An 18,222-nucleotide genomic window follows, 5' to 3' on the forward strand; every position below is an offset into this window, starting at 1 on the left:
TACCAAGTCTCTAAAGGACGTGGCACTTGGTAGACAAACACCCCATGCCGCACTGGCCAGAGGACCACCCAGAGACCCCTACCAGACCACTGCACCACCAAGGAGCCCCAGGCCCATTCAACGCCACACCAGACCCAGCGCACCCCACAGGCCCCACCCACCACCAGAGCATCACCACTTCCATCGGCTTATCCAGACTGGACAGGGCCCAGCCTACTACCCCGCACCAGACCACCACCTCTACCAGACCAGAGAGGAAGCCCCACGGCCCAGACCTGGCCCCCCTCTACAGGGCCGAATAGCAGGACCAGCACAGCTACGCAGAGGTCGTCAGAGGACAAGAGAACCCTGTAGGATTGAGTGAGATTAAACAGCTCCTCCAATACATCTGCACTAAACACACACGGACACATGCACACACACACACACACACACCTATTGTACTAAAAGTTGACTTGTTCAATGAATAGGAATATTTATATATATATATATATATATATATATATATATATATATATATATATAACAGAAAAAATGTTAGCTGTTATCCTGTTTCTCACTCTTAACAATTTAATAGTTAGTAGTTACTGTTTTTTGACTGCTATTTTTTCTCTTTGCAACATGAAATCACTATCACTTAGCATGTGGAACATTCAGGGCCTAAACTCACCAACCTTTGGACTGAAGAGTTTAGCACTGGAGTTCAACAAAAACCTTAAAGATGTTGACGTCATCATTCTGCAGGAGACATAGTGTAAGGCTGACATTGTCACGCACTGTCCCACAGGCTACAAAGAGGTAATTGTGCCATCACAGAAACACAGCTCTGTCAATAGAGGCAGAGACTCTGGAGGACTGATCATTTGGTACAAATCCGAACTACAACATCTAATTGATCCCCTCAATTTTACATTTGGTTAAAACTGAAAAATAACGTGTACTGACAGAAAAATATGTGTTCCTTTGCGCAATATATATCCCCCCCTCAGAATTCCCATATTACTCAGAGATCTTCCCCACACTTAAGGAAGTGACGTGCCATTTCCAGGCCCAGGGAAATGTGCTCATCTGTGGGGACACAAATGCTCGCACAGGAACACTACCTGATCTAACGAGCACACGAGGGAACAACTTTATTACGGGCCATACTGTTTCTGCCTTAATCTCCCCCATAGAAACAACAGTGACAGCACCATCAACAAAAACAGAAGGGATCTGTTGCAGCTCTGTAGAAGCTTGGATCTGTACTTTGTCAATGGTCGTTTACAGGGGGACTCTTTGGGGAGATTCACCTATTGCTCACCTCTTGTCCACAACACAGTAGACTATATGATTACAGACATTGACCCTTTCTCTCTCAGCTCATTCACTGTCAAGCCACTAACACCTCTGTCTGATCACAGCCAAATTACGTTGTTCCTCAAAAGAACAGACATGGAAACAACCACACATTCACAGCCCAGTAAGCTATACAACATCAGCAATTCATACAGATGGGCCCAAAACAGCACAGAATACCAGAAAGCAACCTGTAACCAAACTATCCAAACACACACACTTAGATAACTTTCTGGATACCACATTCACTCATTGTCACGGCCGTGAAAAGAAGAGGACCAAGGTGCAGCGTGGTGAGCGTACATTTTCTTTTATTAATAAAAATGACGCAGAACAAAACAATAAACAATACAAACTCAAACCATGAAGCTAAAGGCTATGTGCCCTAAACAAAGTCAACTTCCCACAAACACAGGTGGGAAAAAGGGCAGCCTAAGTATGGTTCTCAATCAGAGACAACGATAGACAGCTGTCCCTGATTGAGAACCCTACCCGGCCAAAACATAGAACATAGAATACCCACCCCAACTCAAGTTGTGACGTGACACTCATAGTAAAGAAGGCATCAATCTAGCAGTAAAAAACATCAGGCAAACGGCAAAAGAAGCACAACTGAAATTGATTAAAAAAAAAAAAAAGACCACAGATGTCACGTTCTTGACCTTTATTTCCTTTGTTTAGTCTTTGTTTAGTTGGTCAGGACGTGAGCTGGGTGGGCATTCTATGTTTTGTGTTTCTATGTTGGGTTTGTTGTTTGGCCTAATATGGTTCTCAATCAGAGGCAGGTGTTTGTCATTGTCTCTGATTGGGAACCATATTAAGGTAGGCTGTTTTCACTGTTTGTTTGTGGGTGATTGTTCCTGGTCATTGCGTTCATCGATTTTCCTATGTTCACATGTTCAGGACCGTAACGTTGTTGGTTTCGTTCTGTTTATTGTTTTGTTCGTATTGAAGAGTATTCAAATAAATATGGATACATACCACGCTGCCATTTGGTCCTCCTCTCTTCCACCTAACGACGATCGTTACAGAATCACCCACCAAACTCGGACCAAATGGCAGCGTGTTATGTATCCATATTTATTTGAATACTCTTCAACTTTATAAATGCACACTCAGAACCAAAAAAGCACAGTACAACAGCAAGCAGCTGACACTAATTGAGGATTCCATAAACACAAACAACTTCTGGCAAAATTGGAAAAAACTAAAAAAATTGAAAAGAGGAATTAGCTATTCAAAATTGTGACATATGGACAACCCATTTTAAAACACTCTACAACACCATTCAAACTGACACAAACACAGAACAACGGCAAATTCATGAGAAGTTGAATGGATTAGAAAAAGCTATAAAGGACAATCAAAATCCATGGGACTCCCCAATTACTGACCAGGAGCTTTATAAGAAACTTCAGGCCCTCAAATTTAAAAAGGCATATGGACCTGATGGCATCCTAAATGAGATGCTCAAACTCACTAGTGCAAAATTTCAATTGGCTATATTAAAAGTGTTTAATTTGATCCTGAGTGTAGGTTGTTTCCCTGACATCTGGAATCAAGGACTCATAACTCCAATCTTTAAGAACGGAGACAAATTTGACCCTAACAACTACAGAGGCATTTGTGTCAACAGTAACCTGGAGAAGGTTTTCTGTAGTATTATAAATGTAAGAGTTCTAAACTTCCTTAATAAGCACAATGTGTTGAGTAAAAGCCAAATTGGATTTATACCAAAACATAACACGACTGATCATATTTACACCCTACACACCCTGATAGATAACATGTCCACCAAAATATATGCTTGCTTTATTGACTTCCAAAAAGCATTCGATTCTATTTGGCAAACAGGACTGTTCTACAAAGTTATTGAAAGTGGTGTAGGGGCTAAAACATGACATAATTAAGTCAAATGTATATTGACAATACGTGCAGCATTAAAATTGGCAAGAAAATAACAGAAATCTTTAACCAAGGGCAAGGCATTCGCCAGGGTTGAAATCTGAGCCCTGCACTCTTCAATATTTACATCAACGAATTGGCCACTATTCTAGAAAAATCCTCAGCCCCTGGTGTTAGTCTCCACAATTCAGAGGTTAAATGCCTACTCTTCGCAGAAGACCTATACCTGCTGTCACCCACAGCACATGGCCTACAGCAGGGCCTGGACTTGCTAGAGCAGTACTGCCAGACCAGGGCCCTGGCAGTAAACCCCAAAAATACTAAAATAATGATTTTCCAGAGAAGTTCCAGATCTCAGGGAATTAGACTAAAGTTCTCAATTGGTACGAAATATATAGAATACTGCACACACTACTATTACTTAGGTTTAAAAATAAGCTCAACTGGACACCTTAATGAGGCAGTGAATTACCTGAGAAAGCACGCAGGGCATTCTAAGCCATTAAAAAACCAATTCAAATTGAAATACCTATTAACATTTGGCTAAAACTAATTGAATGTGTCATTGAACCAATTATACTTTATGGCAGCGAGGTGTGGGGTCCACTGGCAAAATAATATTTCACCAAATGGGACAAACACCCCATTGAAACTCTGCATGTAGAGTTCTGTAAGATTCTCCTACATGTCCAGAGGAAAACTACAAACAATGCATGCAGGGCAGAAGTAGGCCAATATCCACTAATAATAAAAACAACAAAAAAGAGCAATTAAGTTTTGGAAACACCTAAAATACAGTGACCCCCTCTCATATCATTACCAAGCCCTGCAATGCCAAGAGCTGAGCAAAGAAAAGAGTCCCCTCATCCAGCTGGTCCTGGAGCTGAGTTCACAAACCTGTTCTACTAACACACTGAAGCCTCAGGACCAGAAAATCCAATCAATCAGAATAAAACAAATTACAACACAATCAAAACAAAACTGCATTGCTTATTGGGAAAACAAGCACAAGCAAAATGCAGTGCCATCTGGCCCTAAATCGACAGTACACCATGGCAAACTATTTGACCATGGTTACTGATCAAAACCTTAGAAAAACCTTGACAAAGTACAGGCTCAGTGAGTACAGCCTTGCCATTGAGAAGGGTAGACAGGAAAACCTGGCTCCCTGTAGAGGAAAGGCTGTGCAACCACTGCACAACAGCAGAACCTGAGACGGAGCTGCATTTCCTGACAAAATGTCAAAAATATAAAACCATTAGAGAGTGTAATTTCCCCAAATTTGAAACCCTTATTCAAGGTTTCAAATACCTCTCTGATTAGGCTACCCGTCCTGTTGGGGAAGGATGCAGAGAGCTGTGGGTTGGCAGCGCAATACATTGCTGCCTGCCATAAGTTGAGGGACAGTGTCTGACAGACCAATCAACCTCTACTGTATGCTTATTGTTATTGTTCAATGTATGGTTATTTTGACCCTTGATTATTGTTGTCCCATTGACAATTTTGATTCTTATGATTTTCATATTGTAAATATCTAAAGTAAGCTTTGGCAATATGTACATTGTTACGTCATGCCAATAAAGCAAATTGAATTGGGGAGGGAGAGAAAAAAAAAAAAAAATCCCGGCACGATTCCCCAATGTTCCTAATTGAATGCAGATGCAAGGCTCTGGTCGCTTCATGGCTTCCAGATGACAAGCAACTCAACGCCAACTTTGTGTTTCAGTGAAACTATTCTGGTTATTTTCGTCGTATGGACACACACACAACCACACACATGCATAGCTATATACACACACAGACACGAACAGTAATATAGTTACTTCGGCAGTAAGTTCACCTCCCCACACACACACCGTCATGGACGCAAGCATGCGTGTATGGAAATGCACAAACACACAAACACTTCTATCTCCCACAGAGTTTGAGTATATCCATCACACAATGACCATCCTGCTAGGTCCAAAGCCAGACACAAAAGATAGAGGGAGGCATGGATGGAGGAAGCAGACCCAAAGGATGGCTCCGGTTCCTAGAACATCACCCTCAGAGGTCAATAAGCCTCCCTCCCACACATTCACACAGCTGCCTGTCAGTGTGGCCAAAACACTGCTGTATAACACACACACACACACAAATGTTTTACATTTTAGTCTTCTGTTTCTTTAAGATGATATTTGATAAACAATACAGAACATACACATACAAACAACAACATAATACAAACATCACACCTGCCCAGACCCACTAGCACACACCATCTCTAGCATCCCCTTCCGCCACACGGTCTCTCTCTCTCTCTCGCACGCACGCACGCTCCAGATACACCAATGCCATTGTAAGCGAATTATCAGATTTTTACAATGTCTGGAGAAGTGTTTTAACGTGTTTGGTATTATAGAATGATGCAGTAGGGGAGACCTGAGAATCACATGGTTGGCTCATAGCAGGGTGCTGTCTGTTGATGCAGGGGTTGCAATGAGCTCTCCTTTTTTCCATGATCAAAATGTCACCCTTTAATGAACACTTCTGTTCTTACCTAATGGCTCCAATACAGTGGTCTCCAACTCTTGTCCTGGGGGACTACAGGGTGTACAGGCTTTTGTTCCAACCCCAGCACTTACACACCTGTTTCAAATAATCAAGGTCCTGATGTGCAGCTAACACCCTCCCCCCCAGCCTCCTGTTGATTATTGTGTAACTGCTCAGCACAAACAGCAAGAGAGAGGGAAACAGAAGTCCAGTGTTGAGTAACTTATCTAAAATAAGAATATGAACTCATAAAGAGCTGGAACTACTGTGTGCGTTGAAGACTGTGTGGGTCCATGAGAAACACCATGAGAAAAAAAAGATGGATGCCCAAACTGTGCATGTGCGTGTTGTGCAAGGTTGGGGTCCCTTGGAATTTCAGTCACTCAATTCAGGAAGTGATTAGCTTCACGTTTTCAGTTAATTGAGAAATCATTTAAAATGGATGCAATTCTTTCCATTATTGAATTGGAATTGCAGTTGATTTCTTAAATTGAATGACTTAAATTCGAATTGACCCAATTACAAAGATTGTTTGCACAGTTCATATAAAGAAATCAGTCAATTCAAATAAATTCATTAGGCGCTAACCTATGGATGTCACATGACTGGGAATACAGATATGGATCTGTTGGTTACAGATACCTTTAAAAAAAAAGTAGGGCCGTGAATAAGAAAACCAGTGGCCACCAATTGCCTCATGCAGCGAGACACATCTCCTTCGCATAGAGTTGATCAGGCTGTTGATTGTGGCCTGTGGAATGTTGTCCTACTCCTCTTCAATGGCTGTGCGAAGTTAATGGATATTGGCGGGTACTGGAACACGCTGTTGTACGCGTCCATCCAGACCATCCAAAATATGGATTTCTGCGCTGACAGAGATGGCCTCCTCGCTTCGCGTTCTTAGTAAACTATGCAATCTTTTTCTTCTTTATGTATTATTTCTTAAACTGTTACCCCAGGAAATCTTAGGTCTTATTACATACAGCCGGGAGGAACTATTGCATATAAGAGCAACGTTAACTTACCAACATTATGACCAGGAATACGACTTTCCCGAAGCAGATTCTCTGTTCGGTCCACCACCCAGGACAATGGTTCGGATCCCAACAGGTGACCCAAAACAACGGCGCCGCAGAAGGGGCGGAGCGGTCTTCTGGTCAGGCTCCGTAGACGGGCACATCGCCCACCGCTACCGAGTATACTACTAGCCAACGTCCAGTCTCTTGACAACAAGGTAGACGAAATCCGAGCAAGGGTTGCTTCCAGAGAGACATCAGAGATTATAACATTCTCTGTTTCACGGAAACATGGCTCACTCTGGATACTTTATCAGAGTCGGTATAGCCACCTGGTTTCTTCACGCATCGCGCCGACAGGAACAAACATCTCTCTGGTAAGAAGAAGGGCGGGGGTGTATGCCTTATGATTAACGAGTCCTTTTGTTCACCTGACCTAGAATTCCTTACAATCAAATGCAGACCGCATTATCTACCAAGAGAATTCTCTTTGACTATAATCACAGTCGTGTACATCCTCCCCAAGCAGACACCTAGACAGCCCTGAAAGAACTTCATTGGACTATGTAAATTGGAAACCACATATCCTGAGGCTGCATTTATTGTAGCTGGGGATTTTAACAAGGCTAATCTGAAAAAAAGGCTCCCTAAATTTTATCAGCAAATCGAATGCGCGACCCGGGCTGGGAAAATTCTGGATCATTGTTACTCTAACTTCCGCGACGCATACAAAGCCATCCCTCGCCCTCCTTTCGGCAAATCTGACCACGACTCCATTTAGCTGCCCCCAGCCTATAGACAGAAACTGATTCCACGCTTCAAGATTGCTTCGATCACTTGGACTGGGATATGTTCCGGATAGCGTTGAACAACAACATTGATGTATACACTGATTCGGTGAACGAGTTTATTAGCAAGTGCATCGGTGATGTTGTACCAACGGCAACTATTAAAACCGTCCCCAACCAGAAACCGTGGATTGAAGAAGACGGATGTGGAGGTCATGGGCTGGCAGGATTTCACGTGGTCTGCAGTTGTGAGGCCGGTTGTACGTACTGCCAAATTCTTGAAAACGATATTGGAGGCGGCTTATGGTAGAGAAATTAACATTAAATTATCTGGAAACAGCTCTGGTGGACATTCCTGCAGTCAGCATGCCAATTGCACGCTCCTTCAAAACTTGAGACATCTGTGGGATTGTGTTGTGTGACAATTTAGAGTGGCCTTTTATTGTCCCCAGCACAAGGTGGACCTGTGTAATGATCATGCTGTTTAAATCAGCTTCTTGATATGCCACACCTGGCCGGTTAGATACATTATCTTGGCAAAGGAGAAATGCTTACTAACAGGGATGTAAACAAATGTCTTCACCACATTTTAGAGAAATATGTTTTTTGTGCATATGGAACATTTCTGGTATCTTTAATTTCAGCTCATGAAACATAGGACCAACACTTTACGTGTTGAATTTATATTTTAGTTCAGTGTAAATACACATTTCTGTTCCCAATAAATGGACAATGAAGTACTATTCTGCGTTGGTCTGGGCTGGCACGCCATGCACTGTACCCACCTAGGTCACAGTTGTCCCCATGGAAACCAGGCGGGCACTGGCGCAGACACTCCCCTGTCACATGATCACAGGGTACCCCTGATGGACACTCACATTTCCTCTTGCAGGCAAGGCCATAGTATCCTCTGTCACATTCTAGAGAAGAGGCGCAAAAGTGGGTTAAAAGTGCTGGTTACACATTTAGGGACAGTTTCCCAGACCCAGATTAAGCCAGATAGAACCATTCCTTGATGTGTGTGTGTGTGTGTGTGTGTGTGTGTGTGGGTGCATGCAGAACATCTCCTGAACCACTGACCCTCCTGGCAGTTCTTGCCCTGGTAGCCTGGTTTGCAGACACAGGAGCCATGGCGGCGGTGGCACTCCAGAGTGTTCTGTTGGAAACACTGGCACTCCTCCGAGCAGCCAGGTCCGTATGCCCACTTCGGACACGCTGGGTAGAGACGGCACACCAAAGGGTTAAACAGGACTGCAGGCCTGATAGGGCACACAGGAATACTGCCTGACTGTGTACATGGTTGTGCAGGGCAAGAGGTCCACGGCCCGTATTGATAAAGAATCTCATTGTTGGGGTTATGATTTAGGATCAGTTTAGCCATTTAAATCACATTGAATTGCATTACATGGACAGAGGGGACCTGATCCTCGATCAGCAATCCTCTGAGATGCTAGACAGCCCCCGATCACAGTATGATCCTGACGTAGTAGGAATGAGTCTTTCCTTGATGTAATCACTGGGTCTGGCCATTGAAATAAATGGCTACAGGGAGTGAATGTATGACAGAAAGGAAACAGAAAGCAGAGAGTCGGTGAGATGTCACACCACTCACGTAGGTGACAGAAACGCCCATAGAGCCCAGGGTCACACAGGCAGGCTCCGTAGGTCCGATGGCAGCGCCCTTTATTGGCACAGTTACACTTCTTATTGCAAAGTTTCCCATACAGGCCGCTAGGACAGCCTATGGAGCACAGACACACATAGAGAAGAGTAGCGAGTACATTATAGCACATTATAATGTGCACCAATATTGGTATTTGCACTTTTGGGATAACTCAAATGCTAGGTAAGCTAAATCACATGTACCATTTATAGAGAAAACATTGCTACTTTGATCCAGGTCTGCATGATAACATGAATGTGTGCCAACTCACCATCCTGGCACAGATCCCCACTGACTCCAGGTGGGCAGCGGCAGTGCCCGCTCACAGGGTCACAGGTGGCACCATTCTTACACTTACAGCTGAAGAGGCAGTTCCTGCCAAATGTGCCCTCTAGACAAGCTGGGCAGTGGGAAGGAGAGAGAGAGAGGGTGAGAGAAGCATAGACGTATGGCGTTAAGTCTCTCAATCAAAGCTGGATACGTCATCAAAATAGGCCATTTCTGTTGGATGATTATGTCTGACATAATGTGAAATTCCCTTCAAACACAAGGTAGGTAACTTTTATACAGATGTAGGATCTTAATTTAAGCCGCAGGAAATGCAGCTGAGCTTCAGGATTGACATAAATTCACTGAAAACCCACACTAACACGGGTTATACTAACAGTATTGTACTTTCATGTGACCTACTTTTGTCCAGCTAATAGCCTCATCACCGCTCAAGCCACATTATGGACTAAATGTTCAAATCCTGTTGCTGCAGGATTATGCTGCTATGGCAATACTGGTTGAATTATGGTCCTACATCTGTAGCTTCACCCAGGAATGGGTTAACCCCATATGGGTTTGTTGACTAAAAACACAGCAGGTTCTCAATAACACTTGTGACTTTGAGGATTAAACCCTTTTAAAGTTTTGATACACTACATGACCAAAAGTATGTGGACACCTGCTTGTCGGACATCTCATTACAAAATCATGGGCATTAATAAGGAGTTGGTCCCCCCTTTGCGGCTATAACAGCCTTCACTCTTCTGAGAAGGCTTTCCATTAGATATTGGAACATTGCTGCGGGGACGTGCTTCCATTCAGCCACAAGCATTAGTGAGGTCGGGGCACTGATGTTGGGCGATTAGGCCTGGCTCTTAGTCAGCGTTCCAATTCATCCCAAAGGTGTTCGATGGGGTTGAGGTCAGGGCTCTGTGCAGGCCATTCAAGTTCTTCCACACCGATTTCGACAAACCATTTCTATATGGATCTCACTTTGTTAATGGGGGCATTGTCATGCTGAAACAGGACGCGGCCTTCACCAAACTGTTGCCACAAAGTTGGAAGCACAGAATTGTCTAGAATATCATTTCCTAAGGGGCCTAGTCCGAACCACGAAAAACAGCCCCAGACCATTATTCTTACTCCACCAAACTTCACAGTTGGCACTATATATTCGGACAGGTAGTGTTATCCTGGTATCCACCAAACCCTGATTCGTCCGTCGACCTACGCCAGATGGTGAAGCGTGATTTATCACTCCAGAGAACGCATTTCCACTGCTACAGAATCCAATGGCGGCGAGCTTTACACCACTCTAGCCAAAGCTTGGAATTTCGGTACAGCACTTTGAGATATCAGCTGATGTACGAAGGGCTATATAAATACATTTGATTTGATTTGATTGTGCATGGTGATCTTAGGCTTGTGTGCGGCTGCTCGGCCATGGAAACCCATTTCATGAAGCTCCCGACGAGCAGTTCTTGTGCTGACGTTGCTTCCAGAGGCAGTTTGGAACTCGGTAGTGAGCGTTACAACAGAGGACAGATGATTTTTATGTGCTACGCACTTTTGCACTTGGCGGTCCCGTTCTGTGAGCTGGTGTGGCCTACCCACTTCGCGGCTGAGCCATTGTTGCTCCTAGACGTTTCCAATTCATAATAACAGCACTTACAGTTGACCGGGGCAGCTCTAGCAGGGCAGAAATTTTAAAAACTGACTAGTTGGAAAGGTGGCATCCTATGTCGGTGCCACGTTGAAAGTCACGGAGCTCTTCAGTAAGGCCATTCTACTACCAATGTTTTTCTATGGAGATTGCATGGCTGTGTGCTTGATTTTATACACCTGTCAGCATCGGGTGTGGCTGAAATAGCCGAATTCCCAAAGTTGAAGGTCAGTCCACATACTTTTGTACATGTAGTGTATATTTTGTTCTCTCTGCAGGGCATCAGGTGCAGAAGAGACTCACTCTGGTTGCAGACAAGGCCTCGCCACCCATCAGGACAGTCACAACGTCCCTCCTCCAGGTCACACACACCACCGTTGGAACAGTCGTCACACGTCAGGCTGCAGTCATGGCCAAACGTTTCGTTTAGACACACTGGTGAGGAGGAGCAGGAAGAGGAAGATGAGGTACAATATACATATATAGTAAAGGAGTGAAGCCAATTTTGACATTGTTTGCTATCTAAAAAAACATGTCCAAATAAGCTGTTTATGATCTTTCTTATAAGCTGCTTACATCTGTGTTAAAACTCCCTTATCAGGGTATTACAACAGTCTTATATGTGCCTTATGTGGGTGTTGCTACAGGTGTATGTATACCAAAGGTCTTGGTGAGGGTGCTCGGGGCCCGGAGCTCTCCCAGGCCGTCCTCCTCATAGTCGTCATAGCGCTCCAGCGGCTGGAATTTGTCATTCAGCAGGGTGATCTGGGGTGGAGGGAGCTTCACCGCGATGCGGCCGCTCCACTCCAACAGCTCTACTGCCCGCTCCAGGGCTGGAGGGAGAAAGTAGAACCGTCATTGTCTCTGTCTCTGCACACTTAGTCTCCATTCTAGTATCCACTTTAGCATGCCAATTAAATCAACTCTGAGCCCTAGTTACAGCCTATAACGTCTACTGCCTGGCATAGACTACCACTAAGGCCCAGAGCTTTTCTCCGCCAGGTTATGGTCAAGTCAGGATAAACTTCTGGCCCTAAATATTATTTCGACCTGACTACCGCCCAGACAGGATTCATTTTCAATCCACTTACGAATACAGGAGAGACGGTTCTCGTTTAGCCGATGTCCGAGGCGACAGTAGCACTGGAAGGAGCCGGCTGTGTTCTGGCAGGTATGGTCACAGCCTCCGTTGTCTACCAGACACTCATCCACATCTGCAACGTCAACAACCAAAACTAGAAAAGGTACATTTCCTGAAGAAAACCTATGTGCTTGCCGCGACTGTAGAGTTCAAGCTGCAGCAAACACACCAATAAGGAAAACCCCATTAAAAAGCTGTTTAGGTTCAGCGAGATTACATCATTGTGAGCAAAGGGTGTCTTCGTGCTTACAGACATCAACAACAGAACTTAAATCTGCCAAGACTACAATTATTGTCTTCCAATTTACCCAGTCCCTTGAGGCATGCCTTGCCTACCTGGTTAAATAAAGGTGAAATATATATATATATACACTGCTCAAAAAAATAAAGGGAACACTTAAACAACACAATGTAACTCCAAGTCAATCACACTTCTGTGAAATCAAACAGTCCACTTAGGAAGCAACACTGATTGACAATACATTTCACATGCTGTTGCGCAAATGGAATAGACAAAAGGTGGAAATTATAGGCAATTAGCAAGACACCCCCAATAAAGGAATGGTTCTGCAGGTGGTGACCACAGACAACTTCTCAGTTCCTATGCTTCCTGGCTGATGTTTTGGTCACTTTTGAATGCTGGCGGTGCTTTCACTCTAGTGGTAGCATGAGACGGAGTCTACAACCCACACAAGTGGCTCAGGTAGTGCAGTTCATCCAGGATGGCACATCAATGCGAGCTGTGGCAAAAAGGTTTGCTGTGTCTGTCAGCGTAGTGTCCAGAGCATGGAGGCGCTACCAGGAGACAGGCCAGTACATCAGGAGACGTGGAGGAGGCCGTAGGAGGGCAACAACCCAGCAGCAGGACCGCTACCTTCGCCTTTGTGCAAGGAGGTGCACTCCCAGAGCCCTGCAAAATGACCTCCAGCAGGCCACAAATGTGCATGTGTCAGCATATGGTCTCACAAGGGGTCTGAGGATCTCATCTCGGTACCTAATGGCAGTCAGGCTACCTCTGGCGAGCACATGGAGGGCCGTGCGGCCCCACAAAGAAATGCCACCCCACACCATGACTGACCCACCGCCAAACCGGTCATGCTGGAGGATGTTGCAGGCAGCAGAACGTTCGCCACGGCGTCTCCAGACTCTGTCACGTCTGTCACATGTGCTCATGTGCTCAGTGTGAACCTGCTTTCATCTGTGAAGAGCACAGGGCGCCAGTGGCGAATTTGCCAATCTTGGTGTTCTCTGGCAAATGCCAAACGTCCTGCACGGTGTTGGGCTGTAAGCACAACCCCCACCTGTGGACGTCGGGCCCTCATACCACCCTCATGGAGTCTGTTTCTGACCGTTTGAGCAGACACATGCCCATTTGTGGCCTGCTGGAGGTCATTTTGCAGGGCTCTGGCAGTGCACCTCCTTGCACAAAGGCGGAGGTAGCGGTCCCTGCTGCTGGGTTGTTGCCCTCCTACGGCCTCCTCCACGTCTCCTGATGTACTGGCCTGTCTCCTGGTAGCGCCTCCATGCTCTGGACACTACGCTGACAGACACAGCAAACTTTTTTGCCACAGCTCGCATTGATGTGCCATCCTGGATGAACTGCACTACCTGAGCCACTTGTGTGGGTTGTAGACTCCGTCTCATGCTACCACTAGAGTGAAAGCACCACCAGCATTCAAAAGTGACCAAAACATCAGCCAGGAAGCATAGGAACTGAGAAGTGGTCTGTGGTCACCACCTGCAGAACCATTCCTTTATTGGGGGTGTCTTGCTAATTGCCTATAATTTCCACATTTTGTCTATTCCATTTGCACAACAGCATGTGAAATTTATTGTCAATCAGTGTTGCTTCCTAAGTGGACAGTTTGATTTCACAGAAGTGTGATTGACTTGGAGTTACATTGTGTTGTTTAAGTGTTCCCTTTATTTTTTTGAGCAGTGTGTATATATATATATATATATATATATATATATATATATATATATATATATATATATATATATATATATATATATATATTAAAGGCATGCCTACATCAGGGAGAGCAAACTGACTTTTATTCTGTTGTTTATGTCTGTAAACAGGAAGTCGACCCATTGTGTAGATAGTTCATTTAAGAAAAATGTTGATAGCAATTGATCAAGGAGGTTATCCTGCTAAATGGACCATACCATCACAGCCACACCCATCCGAGTTGAGACGGTAGCCAGCCCCGCAGTAGCATTCGTAACCCCCGGGAGTGTTCGTACAGTCCTGCTCGCAGCACGAGCTTCCCGTCTCGCACTCATCCAAGTCTAAAACACACACGACCATTGATGACAAGTCTGTCTACGAAGGGACTTTAGTGCCAATAATTTGTCAATTTAATTCAATCGTTTTGAATTCACGGCACTAAAATCACTCCATATCGATCAAAACGGATTATATTATTCTCCAAACTGCTCTTTGCTCACCCACACATGTCCTGAGGTCATCGTCCAGATGGAAACCATGGTTACAGCTGCAGACAGGTCCGAGGGCGGAGTGTTGGCACTTTTGGGAACAGCCTCCATTGGCAGTCTCACAACCACTCACAATCTCCATCTCGATACCTAAGGGGAGACAAATGTGGAAACCTGTTGTTCGAAAACAAACATACACACAATATTTTCTTGCAAATAATCCCTTTTTCTTGTGGCGCTAATGTTTTAGTCTGACCAAAACATCTGTAATAGCCTTTGTTGTATTTTACTCTAAACTCCAACATGCCTAAAGGAGAATATGGATGATGATTCATGACAGTAAAAATGCTATAATAAAAGTGTAAATGTGTAATGCTATTTTGACATCACTGATAATTGGTAATGTCTCAATGAGTAAATGGGAGTTGACTGAGAGTGAATGAAAGTTGACTTACGATAGCATTTCCTGCCGTCGGCACCCAACTTGTATGATGGGTTACAGACACAGGTAAAGGAACTCTGGGTGTTATGGCAACCGTGGGCACAGGCAGTTTGGCCTGTCTCACACTCATCGATGTCTGAGACACACACACACACCTTAATCATTGTAATCCCCATTACCACCAATAGAATAATCCCTGGAAGCATAGTCAATTCGGAAGTTTACCTTCACAATTTTTGCCATCCTGTGCCAGTGTATATCCAGGACGACAGTCACACTGAGATCTTCCTCCTTCATTTCTACAGGTGTGCACACAGCCTCCATTTCCGTCTGCACAGGGGTTTCTCACTGGAACACAGTAACACAGAATGAGTACAATAATGTACGTACACATACACACACAGACTGACAGAAACACACTGTCACGTTCCTGACCTATTTCTGTTAGTTTGTTGTATGTGTTAGTTGGTCAGGACGTGAGTTTGGGTGGGCATTCTATGTTTTCTGTTTCTATGTTGGTTTATGGGTTGCCTGGTATGGCTCTTAATTAGAGGCAGGTGTTTGGCGTTCCTCTAATTAAGAGTCATATTTAGGTAGGTTGTCTCACAGTGTTCGTTGTGGGTGGTTGTCTCCTGTGTCAGTGTTTGTCGCACCATACGGGACTGTTTCGGTTTGTTTGTTCATCGTCATTTATGTGTAGGCTTTTTTCCCTGTTCGTGCGTTCTCGTGTGTTATGTGAGTCCGTCGTCCAGATCTGTCTACACCGTTTGTTATTTTGTTAGTTTATCCAAGTGTATTTCGTTTCGTGTTTTTTCCCGTCTTGTTTAATAAATTATGTCTTCAACATCCGCTGCATCTTGGTTCAGTCCCTGCTCCTCCTCTTCTGATGAAGAGGAGGAGGAAAGCCGTTACACACACACACACAAACACATTCTCCATGCTCTTGCCGGCACTCTCCCTTGTGCATTTGTGGGAGTAAGAGGGTAATGGGGTTAAATGGGAGTCTATCTCCCTTCAGATACGGCCATAATTACTTCCATGTCTGGACCCCCGAGAGGTGAATTTCCAAGTGGCTACACGTATTAGGAATCAAGTGCTTTTTCGTTTTTTTTTCTTCGTAGCTACTTGTTGTCGATGTATGGAAGAAAGTGCACATCTAGCTAAGCAGGAAACAGAGAATTCATTGTAAAGGAACAGAAAGTCAGTAAATATACAAGATTTCCACATCTGCCCAAAGATATAATTGATACAACAGTAACAATGTAACTTTCCCACAATGCCGGTTTGTTTGAAATCCACCCTAGGTATAACTATTTCATACATTGCGCTCTTGGATGGTGCTTTGGTAACCAAGGCAACAGTGAGCCTCTGGTAAGACTCAGTTAATGTGTATTGGCCAATCAGACCAATGGTCAGAGGTCGCCAAGCCAATGACAAGTCTCGCCAAGCCGACCGGTCTCTGTCTCAGACCTCGCAGTCGGATACAAGACTAGAGGAATTTCAAAGCTCGCCAAAGGGAACAGTAATTTACACTTCCCAACACACTTCCCAACAGCTGCAAGCTCTGCTGTATAACCTCATAAATTACTATAATTGTATTTTCCCCTCTATTTTATCAAAACCATTTAAATATCACTTCAATCCAATTGGATTGTAAACATCATTGACATTTCTCCGAGGGCTTTTTTGTCTTTTGATGTTTAAATGTAAAATTCCAACAATAGTACATGTGTCTTGATATATAAAATACGACATGATGTATCTGAGATCTACGTGTCGACCACAATAAGAACCATCTGAAGTATAATTCAGAAGTAAGGATCCAGGCTGCCAATGGCCTTTGGGTAAGGACTGAGGACTGCCAGCCACGATATCTGAAGCCAACCACTCCAGCACAGCTGTGTAGTTCAGCTAAGCTCACAGTGCAGGGGATTTGTGAAAATTCTGTTTACTTTTTCATAAAAGCATGAAACTTGGTAAACTTGTACCCAATGCTCTAACCACTAGGCTACCTGCTCAATGTCAATGTACACCATATAATAATATTTCTGTTGTTGATTTGAACATTTGATTCAACTATTTTTTGAGAACATTATACTTTAGGTTAAGCTTAGTTTGGGGGCAATGTGGAATCAATCATTTTTTATTCTGCTTTACTGAAAATGTATCGTCATGCTAAAGTACGAGCAAGAAAGATTCTGCACGGGACAAGGATGGATGTCTGGTCCCCCACAGTTTATTAGGTACACCCATCTAGTCCCTCCCTTTGCCTCCAGAACAGTCTGAATTCTTCAGGGCATGGAAACAGTATCAAGGGACCCAACATGTATCAGGAAAACATTCCCCACACCATTACACCACTGGATGGGGCCATGGACTCACGCTACTTACGCCAAATCCTTACGCCAACAGAAACCGGGATTTGTCAGACCAGGCAATGTTTTTCCACTCCTCAGTTGTCCAGTGTTGGTGATCGCTTGCCCACTAGAGCCGCTTCTTCATGTTTTTACCTGAGAGGAGTGGAACCCGGTGTGGTCGTCTGCTGCAATAGCCCATCCGTGACAAGGACCGAGGAGTTATACGTTCCGAGATGCCGTTCTGCACACCACTCTTATACTGCGCCATTATTTGCCTGTTTGTGGCCCGCCTGATTCTTGCCATTCTCCTTCGACCTCTCATCAACAAGCTGTTTTCACCCACGGGACTGCCACCGACAGGATGTTTTTTGTTTGTCGCACCATTCTTGGTAAACCCTAGACACTGTCGCGTGTGCAAAGCCCAGGAGGCCGGCCGTTTCTGAGATAATGGAACCAGCGCTCCTGGCACCGATGATCATAACACGCTCAAAATCGCTTAGGTCACTCATTTTGCCCATTCTAACGTTCAATCTAACAGTAACTGAATGCCTCCACGCCCGTCTGCTTGCTTTATATAGCAAGCCACGGCCATGTGACTCACTGTCTGTAGGAGCGAACCATTTTCATGAACGGGGTGATGTACCTAATAAACTGTATGTCTAAAA

General features: G+C 44.4%; 1 protein-coding gene across 1 annotated transcript in view; it reads right to left on the reverse strand.

The window, feature by feature from the left end:
• Positions 1 to 18,222, reverse strand: part of LOC129824294 (multiple epidermal growth factor-like domains protein 6) — a 75,808-nt gene that overhangs the window by 32,931 nt on the left and 24,655 nt on the right. Inside the window, exons 4-14 of the mRNA XM_055883842.1 lie at positions 15,426 to 15,548; positions 15,214 to 15,336; positions 14,771 to 14,908; positions 14,489 to 14,611; positions 12,267 to 12,389; positions 11,835 to 12,008; positions 11,479 to 11,610; positions 9,514 to 9,642; positions 9,192 to 9,320; positions 8,660 to 8,794; positions 8,365 to 8,499 (exon numbers count right to left, since the gene is read on the reverse strand). Of these exons, the coding sequence (XP_055739817.1) occupies positions 8,365 to 8,499; positions 8,660 to 8,794; positions 9,192 to 9,320; positions 9,514 to 9,642; positions 11,479 to 11,610; positions 11,835 to 12,008; positions 12,267 to 12,389; positions 14,489 to 14,611; positions 14,771 to 14,908; positions 15,214 to 15,336; positions 15,426 to 15,548 (1,464 nt within the window). The remainder of the gene's footprint in view (positions 1 to 8,364; positions 8,500 to 8,659; positions 8,795 to 9,191; positions 9,321 to 9,513; positions 9,643 to 11,478; positions 11,611 to 11,834; positions 12,009 to 12,266; positions 12,390 to 14,488; positions 14,612 to 14,770; positions 14,909 to 15,213; positions 15,337 to 15,425; positions 15,549 to 18,222) is intronic.

The sequence above is a fragment of the Salvelinus fontinalis genome, chromosome 2 (assembly GCF_029448725.1).
Source record: "Salvelinus fontinalis isolate EN_2023a chromosome 2, ASM2944872v1, whole genome shotgun sequence".
In the NCBI taxonomy this organism is placed as follows: domain Eukaryota; kingdom Metazoa; phylum Chordata; class Actinopteri; order Salmoniformes; family Salmonidae; genus Salvelinus; species Salvelinus fontinalis.